Genomic DNA, 17,048 nt, shown 5'->3' with positions numbered 1-17,048 from the left:
CCCACTTGGTTTTCTGCATTTGACTTCTAAGAGGGAAGCGATGTACCTCCTTACAGAGGATTCCCGAAACCCAGCGTCTTCCCTGGTTTGTCGAACAAGTGTTATTTGAGGAGCCCTATTACTTGGTAGATGCTGCACGAGGCACTGGAGATGTGAGAATAAAGGAGGGGGGCCCTGCCCTGAGGAGCTCACGGTGTGCTTGCACAAGGTGGGAAATGATTACCGCGCAGGGGGTGAGGGGGCCCCAGGCGGAGGTGAGCGGCGATGGGAGAGATAACATGGGGGCTCAGAGAAAGCAGTCCTGTCCCAGAGAGTCTGGGCTAGGATTGGCGTGCGCGGGTGCGGAGGAGAGCTTGCAGGTGGTGTGGGGGGACGGGCTTCTCTGTGAAGCCGTTAGCTACATGGCAGGGGTGTGCAGCCTCGGGTGCCTCATGAAGGAGTGTGGCTAGGCTAACGGTCTTGAGGAGCCACTGAGAAGCTTCGAGCAGAGCAGTGACATGAACATGTTTTTAAAAGCCCACAGAGGTGTCAGGGCAGAGGCCAGGAGAGATTTCCCAGGCAGCCTTCCTCCCTCTACCCAGGTCCAGTTTTCTCCTCCTTTCTCCCACCTGTTCTCTGATGAGCCAGAATAAACGTCATGGGCTCCATCTATGTGCCCCCCTCTCTGCAGCATGTCCAACCTCAGTATTTTTCCCTAAGAATGGGGGTATGGGGCACAGAGGCAAGACGGGTGCCTTTTTCACCTGTCCCTCTTGGGGGACTGAGACCCGACTCGCCTCAGTGAGATGGTGCTGTCACACAGTTAGGGAACCACCACTTGGTAAAGAGAAAGCAAACCCCAAGAGCGACTGGGTCTGCGTGGTCACAGGGGGCGCTTCGTAAAGACCGCGTCAAACATGCCGCCGGAGCTGTGAGTTTTATTTCCACCCTCCTTTTTTTATTCCACCCGTTGCTTCTCTTAAGAGGGTCTTGGTGCAATCTCGTTTAAGCAGCCAGGTGAGGGAAGCAAGTTGCCCGCTGACACACCCACTTCTACCTGGAAACTTGGACACAGGCGAAAAGATACAAGGTCGTGCCCACATGTGCACAGGGAAAAAGTGTCTCACAAACACGCAAAGCCCTTGGGCAGCAAACAAAACATCCCGCTGCCCACTGAGGCCTGAGCATCAGATTCACACTTACATCAGGTGAGGCCTTAGAGTAGGTATTTCTATTTGCAGAGCAAACAGTGAAACATGAGTTGTGTATGTAGACCAGGTGGTGGCAGGAGGAAATGTTCCCACCGGGGGTAATTAAAAGCAAAGCCAAGAGTAAGTCCTTGCAGCTCGGCAAGTATCTGCGTTGCCAAAATGGCACGTTCTAATAAGCCTCAAAAATGCAACCTTGCCTCTCCTTGAACCAGAAGCCCACATCAAACAGGAGTGGGGCTTGCAGCTGAGATTCAAACTCTCAGGTGCATGTAAGGGATTTATAAGCCATTAAAATAAACTAGGGAAAGTCATCTGAATTTGTGGGAAAAAGATTACTAGATGATTTGGAAACACAGCAACTTTATTACTATCAAGCAGTTACAGTAACCAGAGTATCATCACCCAGCTCAAACGATAAGTAAGAAAACATCTAAATTATTCCATGTCATGTCTGTGTTCGTATCTGTGCTGCTGAAACTGTTTTAAAGTGGCCTGAAAATAGGTCTGCCCTCTGCTTTCAATGGGCTTCCAACGAGGCAAAGGCCAGTGGGAGTCGTCATCCATGGCCACGTGAAAATGCCTTCCAAATCCCGGGTGCCCGAATTAGTGCTGCTTCACAGCCCTCTCCCCATCAAACAGCCCACTCACAGAGGCTTGGCGCACAGCCTTAGGTGCCAAAAAGGTTCCCCAAAAACCGCACACTCTTCCCTTTCCACCGCATATTTGGGTTCTTGGTGCTCAGCCTCGGAGAGAAGGTTCAAGTCGTGGAACTTAAAAGAAGAGATGGAGGAGTCGTGAATGTGGCCACTATCCCTAACCTGGTTTTTTGTCACAGCAGGTGATGGCAACTTCATCTATTCCCAGGCGGATGAAAACCAGAAGGGCAAAGTTGCTCGTCTGGTGAGCCCCGTGGTTTATTCCCAGAACTCTGCCCACTGCATGACCTTCTGGTATCACATGTCTGGTTCGCACGTGGGCACGCTGCGGGTCAAGCTGCACTACCAAAAGCCAGAGGAGTATGATCAGCTGGTCTGGATGGCCATCGGGCACCAAGGAGACCACTGGAAGGAAGGGCGGGTCCTGCTCCACAAGTCTCTGAAACTTTATCAGGTGTGATGTCCTCCCCGGGTGGGAGGACAGCTCCTTCAGGGAGATGGGAGATGGGGATGATATTTTGGAAATTATGTAAATGAGATGCGGGAATTATTCCAACAATTATTTCAGGTGTTTCCCAAACCTGGGATTTTGCCGCAACGATGATCCTCCCAGTAGCATATTTCAGTCTCTAAGATTACAGGAATAGAACCAATTTGCTGTGAAAGAAGGGAGAATACTACTTTATAATCTATTTCTGGGCTGTCACAATGAACATTTCCTTTTATTCGCTGCTCTCCTCAGTTTTAAATTTTGAATTATAGAAAGAGAGTGTTAGGAGAAGTTTTATGCCATCACCAGGCAGTTAATATAGATTGATGAGCAAAGCGCGTGCTTCGGTGAAATCTCATGAATTTAATTTACGTGCCATAGATTGAACTGAACAAGCATTTGTAAACACTGCTACTCGGGACTGAACATTTCAATACTGTGAAAATGATCTTATCTTGTTAGGTGATTTTTGAAGGCGAAATTGGAAAAGGAAATCTTGGTGGGATTGCAGTGGATGACATTAGTATTAACAACCACATTTCCCAAGAGGACTGTGCAAGTGAGTATGAACTGCTGTACAAGCCAGGACATGCTTGCCCAGGGCATGAAGATTTTCATGCAAGGGTCTTTGTCTTGCTCATTTAGACCTAGAATTTCAATGTGGGCTATAAGCACATCATATGAAACGCATATTTTGCTGCAACAGGGCATAAAACCAGGTCGGTTTACCTTTAGTTACCCCATTCCCTAACCTCGTTCATTTAGTGTCTGCTTGGTACCTGCAAAACCACATAAATAATGTGGAATCCAAAAATTATAGCTAAAAAGAAAGACTCACAAAAAAAAAAAAAAGAAAGAGAAGACTCACAGCTCACAGGCTATATATACCATACCAAAACATTTTGATGAAAAGTGGAAAACTCAGACATCTGGATAATTCCAAATATCTGGGTGTATAAACAAAACAGCAGGTCTTTGAAAATTTTGAGCACAGTGAACTTAATTAAGATTACATTGTTCATGAATCATAGAAGCCATAATTCTTTGCTCTATTACAAATAAGTAGATGTTTCTGACTCTAAAAGTAGTTGAAATGACTCAAAAGAATAAGTGAAATTTTGAGACCTTGCCTAGTACTACAGAGTTTATGAGTTTGTATTGGCCTGGTATATGGATGAAAGTTGACATCGAAAACCAATGCGTATTCCCTGGTTCTTGATGTATAATTATAAATAGCATCACTAATGGCAATGTAATAGCACAGTAATTAGTCTTAAGCTCCATTTGCTACACTTCAACTTTTGCTATATATCATATAATAGGATGTTAATTATAACAAAATGGAATAAGCCTATTGGGCAAATTTAAGACAAAGGAGGTCTGTTGGCTGTAATAGGTTTTTGGTCATTTCAGCAATTTACAAAGCTTTTATTATACAATATATTGAACATATGTAATCCTAAAGTGGCAATAATTTGATATGGTTGATTAAAGAAAATGGGGGAAAAAGAACAGTGAATAAAGATCTGCTTTTTCGTACTACGTAAGGGGATCTACTTAATGCTACACATTTAGCCGATCTTCACAGAAAATGATAAGACTTAAGATGTCAGTTGAGATTACACTCCAGATTGCCCACACCCAGGTCTACACTGTTGTGAAAATATGTATTTCATGTAGTTACACAGTGTATGCAATGCGCTGCTTTCCTAGTCCAAAATGAAAATGAGGTTTTTTAGAATGTGCGAGCAAACTCCATAAACGAAAACAAAGAAAGAAAATTTAATTCCAATTCAACAAGTTTTAGCGGACTGCGTACTGTAGGCAAGGCAGCATCCAAGTGCTCCAGGGAATATAGAGAGGGATAAGACAACTCGATGAGCCTTTTTCTTCTCATGGGACTGGTCCACATGGCTGTAGTTGTTGCTGGGCATTATACTCAGAAAGTCACAACTAAAGCACCATCAAAATACTCTATGTTGCTGTCCCGATAAAAAGATGCCTCAGATAATTGTATAATGAGTCACCAAATATGTATCCTTGAATATTTAGCTATGGATGCTATGAAACTTTCAACTATTTATTAGTTATCCACACATTTATGCAACAAATATTTTTAAGGCACCTTTTCTGTTCTGGACACTATTACAAATGTTGGGAATATAGCAGTGAATAAAGTACTCAAAACTCCCTGCCCTCTCCTCAAAACCACATGGGCTACTGGGACTCTACTCCCAGAGATTTCATTTATTTTACTTTATTATTTTAATTATTATTTTAGAATTATTATTATTATTTGGGGAGGGGAGGTAAGACCTAGAACACAGTCTCTTGCCTCAAAGAGCTTATAATACTATTTGGGAAAACAAACTAGCCCTCACCAAATTTAGGAAGAAGTTCTCTACAAAAGCACAAGATGGTAGCCCCACGCACAACCCCATTACTGTTTCTTGTTTCCATCAGCTTTCCCCCACACTCCAGATGCCAGAACTATTTCGCTCCACTCTTTTCTTCTGAAACAACACGCTCTGCTAACAGCAGTGCTTGCTGGATTTTGATGAGACATCAGTTTCCTAGTCCTTTGACACCGCCTCTCCATTGTTCTGCAGTTATGTGGTGGGGCTGGATTGCACTACAAACTACCAAGGAAATCCAGCAGAACCATTAGTCTGAGTGTGTGTGTGTGTGTGTGTGTGTGTATATGTGTGTGTGTGTGTAAGGGTTTATGTAGTTTGTGTGTATTGGATTTTGTTGGCAGTTCAAATATCCCTTTCAATTTTGTTTGACTTGGCAGAACCGGCTGACCTGGATAAAAGGAACCCAGAAAATAAAATCGATGAAACAGGTAAGTTTATCTTGCTGACCAATTAAAAATTTACTATGGCTTTCATTATATTTATGAAGCAACTTTCTGGAGCTCTAGTGCACTGGTAGATCAAAGCGGTTCAAATAAAATAAAAATCTCTGCCCGTGGTGCTGTGCATTGGACTCTTGTCACAGAGGGCTCTCTTCTAAGCCGCCTGGAGATCTAGGGGAGCACCGGGGCCCCAGGGGAGCGTGCTCGCGCTGTTCCTGTCCTGTCTGAGCTGAAGGAGGACCTAGGGGATGACCACATGAAACACTCTCCCTTTACATCTATGGAAATAGGAAACCAGTGAAGCCCATGACCTACCCAAAGACCGACACTGATTTTCATACGGTAATTTGAAACCATCCTAAATTCTTGTCTGGTTGATATCCTGATATGATCTTTGAGGACCAGAGTCCAATTTTTGTGATAAGCTGTTGTGTTTGATCCATTTGTGGCCCTCCTTCTCTCCATGGGAACCCTAACTTCATGATAATGAAGACAGTGATGATGATGATGATGATGATGATGGTAAGGATTTATTGAGGAGCTAGTATGCCCCAAGCACTTTACAGGTGTTATCTTGTACGCTGTCTGAGGCATATTGATCCCATTTTGCAGATGAGGAGGCTGAAACCAGGAATTGCCTTCAGTAGCCCAGTTAATTGGGTGGTAGCCTCAGACTTTACACCGATTAATCTGAAAATGTGTGTTTTCCTTGACTACTTTGTGATCAAATACAGGACATTTGACCAGAGTTGGGCCCTGCCTGATGTTATTTTATTTCTAGAAGCTTCCACCCCTCCCAGCCAGCACCTGTGGGTTGTTGGAGACTTGCCCCAGCATCACTCACAGCTGCTGCCAGCAATTCGGTGTCCTGCCCGTCAGCATCAGCACCTGTGGCTGGTAGAAATGTGGACCCACCGTAGTCAGTCTTGGACTTGATAGAGACAAATAAGTACGGCACTGTACTAAGCTGTTAATAACATTAACATGCGGCTCATTGAGCTTAGTTACACAGCCCATGCTGAGATGTAAACTTTATTAGAGGTTGTTTCAAAACAATGTTTCAAGGGAGAGAATATTAATATGCCCCAAGGCTTGTTTTCCCCTGTTTAGGGACTTGCATCTCATATTTTTAGTTTTCTTTGATTGGAATCTTTGTTGATCAGAACACCATTAAGTAAACACTATGCATGTTGTGCATTAACATTTTAGTCTTGTTTCTAGTACCACGTAATTAGGCTCAAAGCTCCCATGTTAATAATTTCTCATGTTCCACTCTAAAGAAAACATTTCCCCAGTGACTGAACTGCAGAGCAGAGTGACCGTCTCCCGTGAAACCACCAAGGCTGCAAAGATGCTGATTATTAAATGTGTTCTGTTCAGCACAACACAAGACACGCTCTCTAGCTTGGAGCCATAACCCATTTTAAATGTCAGCCGCAAGCATCCGCTTTGTTCTGAAAGATCTGTCCTTCTTGAGTGAAACCATGCTGGACTAGGGGGGGTTGGAATCTGTTTGACTGGAAGATTTTACATGTGGGGGAGCAAACACGTGTATAACCCGTGCCCGGACACACTGGAGACGGCACGGCACGAGGGGCAGCTTGGAAGGTCTCCTTGGGCCTGGTTTGCGGAGCAGGCAAATGCACAGGGCAGGGTGAAATCCCCCCGCTAGCCAAATGTGTGATTAAGCATCTTGCAAAGCTTTAATGACCTGGCTGGTCTCTAGCCAGGGACTATAAACACAGATTATAATCTAGTGCAGGTGGTGGGCTGCGCGGAATCTGAATTAGATTAGAACCCAGCCCTCCGTGTTTGTCCAGAATCCATGGTTTCCGTGTGCTGAGCTATGTATTAGAATCACAGCGCCTGCCACGCCTCAGTTCGCAACGAGTCAAACACAAATGTTGGTGTTTTCCGGCGATGCCGAGCCAGACCCCACTTAGAAATCCCCCGCAGGCTCTCGAGAGAGGACAGGCCAATGTGGAGCATGTGATTTGCTTTTTGTCTCCTTTTTCTCTGGTCTTCTGTCTGCTTCCGTCTGGTTATGTTGGCGGTGCTCACGGGGCCCATTTTGCTTCTCCCCTAGGGAGCACCCCCGGCTATGAAGGCCCACAAGAGGGTGATGAGAACATCTCCAGGAAGCCGGGCAACGTGCTGAAGACCTTGGATCCCATCCTCATCACCATCATAGCCATGAGCGCGCTGGGTGTCCTCCTGGGCGCCGTGTGCGGAGTAGTGCTCTACTGTGCCTGTTGGCACAACGGGCTCTCAGAGAGAAACTTGTCTGCCCTGGAGAACTATAACTTCGAACTCGTGGATGGCGTGAAGTTGAAAAAAGACAAACTGAACCCACAGAGTACTTATTCGGAGGCCTGAAGACAGACGGAGGCAAAGACGAGTCGGAGAACTGACGTGGAAGGAGGGAACTTGAGCGTGCTGGGGAACTGTTGATCTCTCTCACTGTCCAGGCTGGGAAGTACGTTGATGACGCTGAGCCAGGCTTTTCTCAGGAGCTTCGAGGAGTATGGCCGACAGACAGGAACAAGTTCGCCGTGTTCACAATCGGAATCATGTACAGTCAGCTTTTTTCTGTTGGTTTCATTTGAATAATCAAATGCTGGTGTTGAGACCAAGTATGAATGACTTAATAATTCATTTCGACTCTCCCTCCCCTTCTCTCTCCTCTTCCTTTGATGGATTCCTTTCGGAAACTGTGCAAAATCCAAGATGCTGGCACCAAGTGTATTCAGTGGGGCCCTTTTGACGGACACGCTACCTGCAGCCCAGTGCCCAGAATCTCATAGAAAAACCGCCCTTCAGTGGACTCCTGAAGCCGTAGTTGTGTATAATTGCCCACGTCGTACGGAGGCAGAGAAGGATTAGGATGTTTCACGTGGACGTGCTGTATCGCCTCAGTACCGCTATCGTGTGTCAGCTCTGTTTACAAAGCAATACCGTCAAATTTTCTTGATGTTTTCCAGTGTTGTACTAAACCTCGTGCTTGTGAACTCCATACAGGAAACCGTGCCATCACCGAACACTGCTGGCCACCGCAACAACAACTCCTTGGCACTGGCTAGTCTATGTCCTCTCAAGTGCCTTTTTGTTTGTACTGGTTCTCATTGTGTTACATGAACGACCCGCTCTGTTTCTCGCTGGTGAAAGCCCTACTCTTTAATCAAACCCTGGTGGCCCACTGACTAAGAAGAAAGTATAATTTAGTGTGAGATGTCAGCCCCCCGCCCCCGGGAGGGCAAGGGCTCCGAAGATTTGGCAATGTGGCTTAATTGCTCTGCTTTTTTCTGTGGTTCAATTTCATGTCTCTTGACCCTTTTGTATAAAGCTGCAATATTCTCTCTTATTGGTCTTTCATATGGAATGTATTTTCAAATGTAAACTCTTTCTCTCCTCTCTCTCTCTCTCTCTCTCTGTCTGTCTTTTTTCTCTCTTAGAACTTAAGCATTTGCCATTGTCCAGAAAAGAAACTTGCAGCTTTAACCTGCTGGTAATGGCAAACAATTTTGCTAGACTTTATGTTTAAAAATAAATAAATAAGGGAAATTCCTAACTTTGCCCTCCAAAGTCTAACTTTGGTTTTCTTGTTAACTGGTTAAAGTGACAGTATCTTTTTTCCTTAAGCCATTTGTCTGTCTGCTCCAATCAAAATGATCTGTGATAGAAGCATTTGCATTTAATAGAAAGAGATAAGCTGAGGGAAGAAGTAATACTAATTGGCTTTCAAGTGAGACCCAAAGGAAAGACTGAATACAATTCTCCAAATACCCAAAAATATGAGATTTTTACATCCAAATCTACAAAATGGCCCTTGAGAACCTGCTTGTTTTGCTATTGAATCAGACAAGGGAAGTAGAAGAAAGAACAGTTAATTTAAGAAAGTGACTATAAATCCTGGTGCCTGGGGTGAAGTGTTTTAAGATAAGACGGGGAAAGAAAACGAGTAGAGTCAAAACAAATCTTTAAAAACATCCATTCAGGAGCAACCCTGAAAAAACAGAGACTTGAATGAATGCATCTAGAAACTTCCAGTGGCTCACAAAGAAAAAGCCTGCCATGGGGCTGGTTAAGACCGAAGCCTCGAACAACAGCACAGAGAAGTCAATATCTTATCAGGCAGCATGTGAATTAATCCAAAGAAGGCTGTGGTTGTTTTCAGAATGTTCCTGTCAGGCCATGGTGTACAGAAGAACTTTTAGATTTTCCTCCCTTTCTACATTGCTGTGGGGTCCTGTTCAGATACATCTGTGGGAGTCACATTTGCATCATGGATGGGTCAGTCCATTCATCTTGGTTTAATTGGATTAAGGATGCCTTTTGTTTCCAGGAAAGTATTGATCACCATGAAAAAAGAATAGATTTTTATCCCCAGAGGCATTCATTCAGTTGTTAGGATCTTACGGGGATGAAAGCACTAAGTAAGACCTGATTTTTTTTTTTTTTTTAAGGCAACAGACTTAAAGTTGTCCTTAGCCAAGGAAAAATGATACTGCGACTTTAAATTTTAAAGTATCTTGCACTGATAAATATATTTAAAAATTATATGTTTATAAAGTTATTAATTTGTAAAGGCAGTGTTACAAAATGTTCAGTTTATATTGTTTTAGATTGTTTCGTAATTTTTAAAGGTGTAAAATAACATATTTTTTCTTTATTGAAATCTATAAGACTTTCTGTAGTAAAATGTTTTCATTTTACTGGTATATGATTGCTTCATGTTTTGTACCATCATCAAATTTTGTGCAAATTTTTTTTACAGAAATTTTTATTTTCTATGACAATATGACACTTGTAAATTGTTGTTTCAAAATGAACAGCGAAGCCTTAACTTTAAATGACATTTGTATTCTCAGACACTGAGTAGCATAAAAACCATATAGAACCGAACTGTAACTTCAATCCCAAACTATGACTACTACATTCCAAAGAGACAGTTGAATTAAACATTTTCATAAAATACCCACACCTGATGGCTTTTGTTCTATTAGCTTTGTTATTGTTAAAGAAGTTGGTATTATTCCAGCGTTGGATAACTTTCAAGATTTTTTAAAGTTCTTTTTGAAAAAGTATATCCTAGTAAGGAGAGAAGATTAAGAAGACATATCCTGAAAGTAGACAATCAACCCAAATCGGACCCTGTCAGGATAAGGAATAGAGAACTTAGCCTTATACGTGCAAAGTTTCCAACCCCAAATCTTGTGTCACATGTTCTATCGCTATTCCACTTTTTTAAAGGAAATTCACAAATACCTGTTGGTGAGTTTTGTTCTTGCAGAAAACAAATAATAAACTGATAGCGTTTATGTGTGCCGATGCTAAATGTAGGCGTAAGGCAAAGGTGAGCATGGCATTGTAACCGGCTATTTGGTAGTTCTTGGGAAAATTCCAGTTCCATCTGGGACCAAAATAATAGTAATAGTAATAGTAATAGTAATAGTAATAATAACAACAACAGCAGCAGCAACAACAAAGCAACGGATGTGTTAAGCCAAAGCATGCTGAGTAAGGCCTTTTATAAAACTTGCTCCAACAAAATTGGCCTAGGCTAAACTCTACTCTCCACAGACCAATAATTCTTCCGTTACCATTGTAGGAAAATTTGAAAGCATAGGAACTTCTTGAAAAGTAAGCTGCTCTGCACAGCTCTTTGCAGTGATTCAATATTCCTGCTTCTCTCTGGACATTTTTGCCTTTTGCATCTTCCCAGATTTATCCAAGAATAGGATATTTACCCTATTGAGGGGATTTTCAGAACTCTCTGCTTAGAGAGAAGAGTCAGAGAGAGACAGAGCTGGGTAATCACTTCACTGAAGTTAAATTCTACCTACCTTCCAGGATGTTCCCAGAAAGCATGATGACTTGCAAGGAGTCTACCAGGATTAATCTAGAGATGCTTTCTGAAAATTGCCAAGGGTCCTCGAGTAACACGATCTCCATTTCACTGTTTGAAAAGGCCTTAAACATACGTGCTTTTCACCCGTCCGTCACCCCTGGTTAGCTGCTAGGCTAGGTTCTTCTTACTGGGTTAAATGAGCTACATCATTGTGTAATACTTCCCAAAGTCAGGCATTAAATGTGTCACGAGGGTTGAAACACTTAAAGCATGAAAATTATTTATTGTTCCATCTCCTGTCTTCCCTAATAACTTATTAATTGCCACTCGGGCTGAATTGCACTGGGTCTTTCTGCAAATCAAATGGATTTTGTAACATTCCATAATGTGTCTGCTTCCCAATGGTAATTATAGCTGTTGTGTAGCATTAAAAAGCAGTTCTGCTAATAATTAGCTCTAGTTCCCTAAACTATATCCACTAAGGGATCTTTACCAGCTTTTCAACTTGACAGTGGAGAAAGGGAGTGAAGGGAGCCTCAAAGTAAGTACAACCAAGCACCAAAAGCAGGCAAGATCAGACTAATAACCTTTTTAAAAAACTATTCCAAAGAAGCAAAGCAAGATGATGCAAATGGGTGCATCTTACTATCACACGCATGTAACATGTTAGCAATGCAGGTCCAGTGGACCGATCCTAACATTTTAGGAGGAAAGGAGTAAACTCCACTTCACGAGAATCTTCTACGGCCATGTCATTGTACTTTTTATTGAGAGCATTCGCTATTCTCACAGCAGCTCTGTGAGGAATCCAAAGTTGAGGGAGGTTGAGTGATGAGTTCAGTATGTATCCGATCTCATCTTCCCTTCCATTGCTTCTACCACCTCCCAGCGCTGCATTAGCTTGCAAGGTGCTCACACAGGGCCTTGCTACTCAAAGCGGGGCCCAAGAATCAGCATCAGTGGTGGCATCATCCAGACACCTGTCAGAACTACAGAATCTCGGGCCGTACCCGAGACACACCAAGTCATTTTAACAATACCCCCAGATGACCCCTACTCCCCTCCATTCGGGTTTGAGAAGGTGCAACATGGTCTGCAGTTACCCTAAGCCGGGACTGAGAGTGTGCCTTGCTTCCAACGGTGATTTTGAGACCCTCAAAGATGGGGAAAATATCCCTGTGAGTTTCATGGAACACTTTTCAGAAGAGTCCGAGCATTGATGCAGCCTGGAAAACAGACAGTAAAATTAGTAAACCCGAAATCCCACTCCGAGCACGTTGTGGCCATCGGCCTGATGGCTCAGCAGGGATCTACACATGGGCTTTTCTGAGGGTGAAGAAATAGTGCTGATCAAGTATTTTGCTGGGCAAACATTTGAAAGTGCTACTGGGCACAGCAAGTACTCTGTGACTCATCGGAGTGTGGTCAGGGAGGAAAAGGAAGACCAGTTTGTGAAGAGCCAAAGCCTCCTCTCCAAAAGAAATTGCCTTATTTATTGGACACACACAGTTTACTACTTTACAAAGATGTTAAAGTCCTGAATGGTCAAACTAGACTGAATCCTATTTAATCTTTCTCTCTTTTTTTTTTAAAGATTTTATTTATTTGACGAGAGAGAGTACAAGCAGGGGTAGCAGCAGGCAGAGGGAGAAGCAGGCTTCCCGCCGAGCAGGGAGTCCGATGCGGGGCTCGATCCCAGGGCCCTGGGATCATGACCTGAGCCGAAGGCAGGTGCTTAACGACTGAGCCAGCCAGGCGTCCTGCTATTTAATCTTTCTTTGGTGATTTCTAATCTTGTTCCTTAAGGTCCTTGTTACAGGTCATAGAGCTTCGTTGTCAAACAGTGACTCCTGAAGAAGCTTTCCTCTACAGAAAGATTGTCTCTCATCTGTACAGCTGAATGAAATGGTGCCTGTTATGATATAGGAGTTCAAGAAATGCGTGCCATTTATAGCCGGTACCTGCGTGTGTCCCTGCCCTGTTCAGAGTTGGGAAGTTGCTTGCTGCTGCAGAGTGTTGCATGGGACTGAACCTGCTGTCCCGTGAGGAGAGTTGAGTCTCGCCCTGGTGCTGCGTGAATGAGACGACTTGCCCCGATGGAAAGCAGGCCCTGGTGCCCTGGGATGCTCCTTTCACTGGTTTGGACCTCTCCCCCGACCCGCCACGTCAGACACCTCTAATGCCACACCCTTCTTCAAGACCCCATCATCACCTTGCAGAGATGCGGTGCTCGCACTGCCAGTGACCTTGATGTAATCCTGTCGGGAAACGGCGCCACTGTTAATTAGGGCTATCATTTCCCTAAGCTTGTCCAGCTTCTGAAAAATCATCAATGTTGATTAAATTGCTTCTTGGCTTCGAATATGTGATATCGTTAAAGCAGATTCATCCATTATCCTCAGGTCTTTCTTGTAATTCTTCTGTGATTCAAGCCCTCCACCTAAAAGGATCTTATTGTTGGAGTCAAACATAATTTTTGTTGGGTCAACTTGTAATCCTCTATGTCACCTAAATTGCCATTAACTGTAAGAAGAAATACTCTTTCTGGTATCCAAATAACAAATCAGTCCTTTGATTTAGTTTCACCTATTCATTAGGAAGTTTGGGTAGGTGGAGGGGTCCAGGAAGTAACACCAGTTCTGTCTTTTCCCTGGTCTCTAGCATGCAGAGTATGACATCAGACGTGTTTGTTTTAACTAATGAGCGAGCACATGGCCACATCTACTTGGCATAAATTTCTCAACCCCTTATCATCATAACCATTATAGGTTCCTGAATGTTCACTGTGTACCAAACTTTACTAGATGTCTCGATTAACCCTCAAAACAACATTATTATGATTGAAGGCTACACAATTGAAGTCCAGAAATGCTGAGAAATATAATTAATGTCACACAACTAGTTGGTAAGTGACATTTCCAAGATTCAAACCCAGCTCTATCATTCTAAATGCTCCTTGAAACCGCCTCCTCAGCTGAAGAAAAGGTCTTCTTGTTACCAATGTCAATTGTAGGAATGTTCTGGAATGTAGAGAACTGTGATCTTACTTTACTATCGGGCCAAGTGTTAGCTTAGGCGAGGCTATGCAGTGGTAAGAAATCAACTCCCAAGCATTACTGGCTCAACACATAAAGGTATATGTTTTTTTTACACAAAGGCTACTGTGAATCAGGTGACTCTGCGGGACATTTGTATTCCAAGCAGTGACTCAAGGATCTAGGCTGTTTGCCTCTTTCTGCAATACCAACCAGAACATGTAGCTTCTAGTCTCCATGCAAGAGAGGACTAGAAATTTGTTCACTGTCTCTTGCATGCTACAGGCTGGAATTGACACATGGCCCTAATTTTAAGGGCTCTGACAAAAGTGGGGGAGCACATGCAGACTCAAGAATAGGAGGGGTCTCTGCCACAACTTGCAAGGGCAAAGCCACCCTCCTACTGTAGGAGGGAGCAGAGATTAGTCACTACGCCTGCCTCCTAGGGAATTGAGGTCTCTCAGACTGGAAACCTCAGGGAGAGAAATAACCAAGGCTGAGCAGTCACATGAGATGAGATGTCTCCTATCGAAGATGAGACCCCTGAACGTTGGAGTAGGAGGGGGCATCCTCCATGTGGAGGTGGGTCAGGAGACTGGAAGTATGGAATCATGTCAAACCGATGGGACCAGAGAATAGGGACCATAGGAGGCAGTATGTGAGAGCTCTCTGTGAGTTTGGGGAGCCAACTTTTATATTTTTCATGCCTTCTGTGTGTTTCTATTTGACTTTCCTGTAATATTTAGTTATTTAGTCATTTTAGTACTATTTAGTAATTGTTAAAGTCCCTATACATCTCAGCTATCCAAATAGGAGACAGGGAAATGTTTTTGTCCATATGCAGCCAAAACATAAGAAAAGAAGGCAAACAATACCCAGAGTTCTACCTATCCTTCTCCATTGTAGTTTTCTTCTCCACTCCCTATTATATTTCTTTCTATAGAATGTGTCACCTTTTAGCATAGTGTATACTTTATTTATGTATATTATTATCCATCCACACTAAGAATGCAAATTCCATGAGGGCAGTGATAAATATTTGTTGAATAAAGGAGCCGTGGTGAACAGCTGATGTAAGAGAATTTTGATAGAAATGAGACATGAAGAGACAAAGTTAGGGGCAGGCTTAACCTACTGGGAGATTCTTCTGGAGCAAGAACTTGGAGGCTTGATATACCGCAATTTTTTCTTAAAAGAAATTTCTTTCACACCCTGCTTGTTACAGACTTCCTCTATAACAGGATGGAGTCTCCTCTAATATTTATCTCTTGCATAGAGGCAAGCAATCCTCCTGCCCAAATTTCTTTTTCTTATTCTTACCCAGTGGCAACATCGTCATCAGATACGGTTTATCAAGTGAGAAATCACCCCCGGTCTCATAGCTGCCCATCTCCTAACAACCATGGAAAGATGAACTTCCTAGATATCCTGTTGAAGAAGGCATATCAGTTTAGCTCTGTGGGATGCCAACACTAGAGATGAATTTTGGGAACACAACTGGGCCACCAGCAGGATCAGTGAGGGAAGCAGACATCTTCCTGAGTGATGTTGCTTGAGGATTACTGAAAGATCTCTGTATACCTAGCTTTGACCCTGCTTCTAATTCCAGAAGAGATGTGAAGCATAAGCTAGTATTTTCTCTTCTCCCAAGATTTCACTTTATATATAAAAATGATACTTTCAAAATAATAAAACTGTGGTATGGCTAGAAATAGAAAAGCAAGTACACTTGCAGAATGGAAAAGTTGAGGAAATCTAGGAAGATGGAAAATAAGCAAGTTAGACTCTGGACCTTCTGAGTTAAAATAGCAAATAGTTTTAACAGCCTCACATAAGTGCAGGGGAGAACATTAAGCAAAGAGGGAGACAGAGAACACTAGGAGGGGAGCTTAAATAGTAAAAGAGAAAATAGAGAAAAACTGTATTTAAAAAAACCCTGTATCACAAACTTTCCTTCCTTGATGAGATTAAAAATATAAAAAACCAGCAAAAATAATCATGAAAAGTAACTAAAACTGGTACTGACTTAAACCTACTTCAATTAACTTCAAAACCTGGAACCAAACAAACAGAAAACTCTAGAACATCCAGGAGCAGCCCGGGGGAGGGGGGTGAACACAGCCTGGCTTCTCACCTGATTCTACTCCCAGAGGGACACATCCAGGTGAGTGGAAGACATACCAAGGATTCTCATTAACAGTGCCAAATATTGAGTTAAACAAACTAAACGGATGTGCCCATCTTTTTTCCTTTTTCAACTGAGAAGTGTAAACGACTTTGGAAATTATTTGCCAAAATAAAGGGAAAACTGGTGGGTTGGGAAGAGGAGGGCACCATGAAGTTCTCTGAACTGGGGAAGGCATGTGAAGCCCAAGAATACATGCACCCTGGGAAAGAGCTACACTCCACCATTAGGTGAAGGGAAACTTGGTGAGGCAGAGTCTGCTGCTTCTCCAATTTCTTCCTTTAATAAAAGAATTCCCAAATTTCACCTGCGCACAGGATTGCCCAGAAGAAAGACTACATTTCCCAGACCCCTTGCAGCTAAGTGTGGCCATGTGACTATGTCCTAGCCAATCATATGGAAGAAGGGATGCTTGATACCTCAGGTTAATGGCTTTAAAAAGAGAGCAATCATGCCGTTTCCTTCCTCTTTCTCCCTTTGCACTGGTTGGATACTGGTGTGCTGTAAGAGCTGAGTGCCACTGCTTGACAGACAACTAGATAGAAAAATGTAGAATCCCCGAGGGCGCCTGGGTGGCTCAGTCGGTTAAGCGGCTGCCTTCTGCTCAGGTCATGATCCTGGAGTCCCAGGATCGAGTCCCGCATCGGGCTCCCTGCTCAGTGGGAAGCCTGCTTCTCCCTCTCCCACTCCCCCTGCTTGTGTTCCCTCTCTCGCTGTGTCTTTCTCTGTCAAATAAATAAATAAAATCTTTAAAAAAAAAAAGAAAGAAAGCATAAAATACTTAATA

At 43.2% G+C, this 17,048-nt stretch overlaps 1 protein-coding gene across 7 annotated transcripts in view; it reads left to right on the top strand.

The window, feature by feature from the left end:
* The window catches only part of NRP1 (neuropilin 1), a 139,998-nt gene extending 126,595 nt beyond the window's left edge, over positions 1–13,403 (top strand). For 2 of the 7 annotated variants that reach the window (XM_081820839.1, XM_081820837.1), the window contains exons 14-17: positions 2,026–2,300; positions 2,799–2,895; positions 5,131–5,181; positions 7,280–10,167. In XM_081820839.1, coding sequence (XP_081676965.1) covers positions 2,026–2,300; positions 2,799–2,895; positions 5,131–5,181; positions 7,280–7,569 — 713 coding nt within the window. In that variant the 3' untranslated portion in view covers positions 7,570–10,167. Of the gene's footprint in view, positions 1–2,025; positions 2,301–2,798; positions 2,896–5,130; positions 5,182–5,483; positions 6,234–7,279; positions 10,168–10,386 lie in introns of those variants that run through there. The other 5 variants (XM_081820840.1, XM_081820838.1, XM_081820843.1 and 2 more) reach the window with 3 other exon arrangements.
* The last annotated feature ends 3,645 nt before the right edge of the window (positions 13,404–17,048 follow it).

The sequence above is a fragment of the Leptonychotes weddellii genome, chromosome 5, assembly GCF_054177405.1.
Source record: "Leptonychotes weddellii isolate Sample4059 chromosome 5, ASM5417740v2, whole genome shotgun sequence".
NCBI classification, from domain to species: Eukaryota; Metazoa; Chordata; class Mammalia; order Carnivora; family Phocidae; genus Leptonychotes; species Leptonychotes weddellii.
Note: the sequence above shows the minus strand (reverse complement) of the source record. Positions and strands in the feature narration are given on the sequence as shown.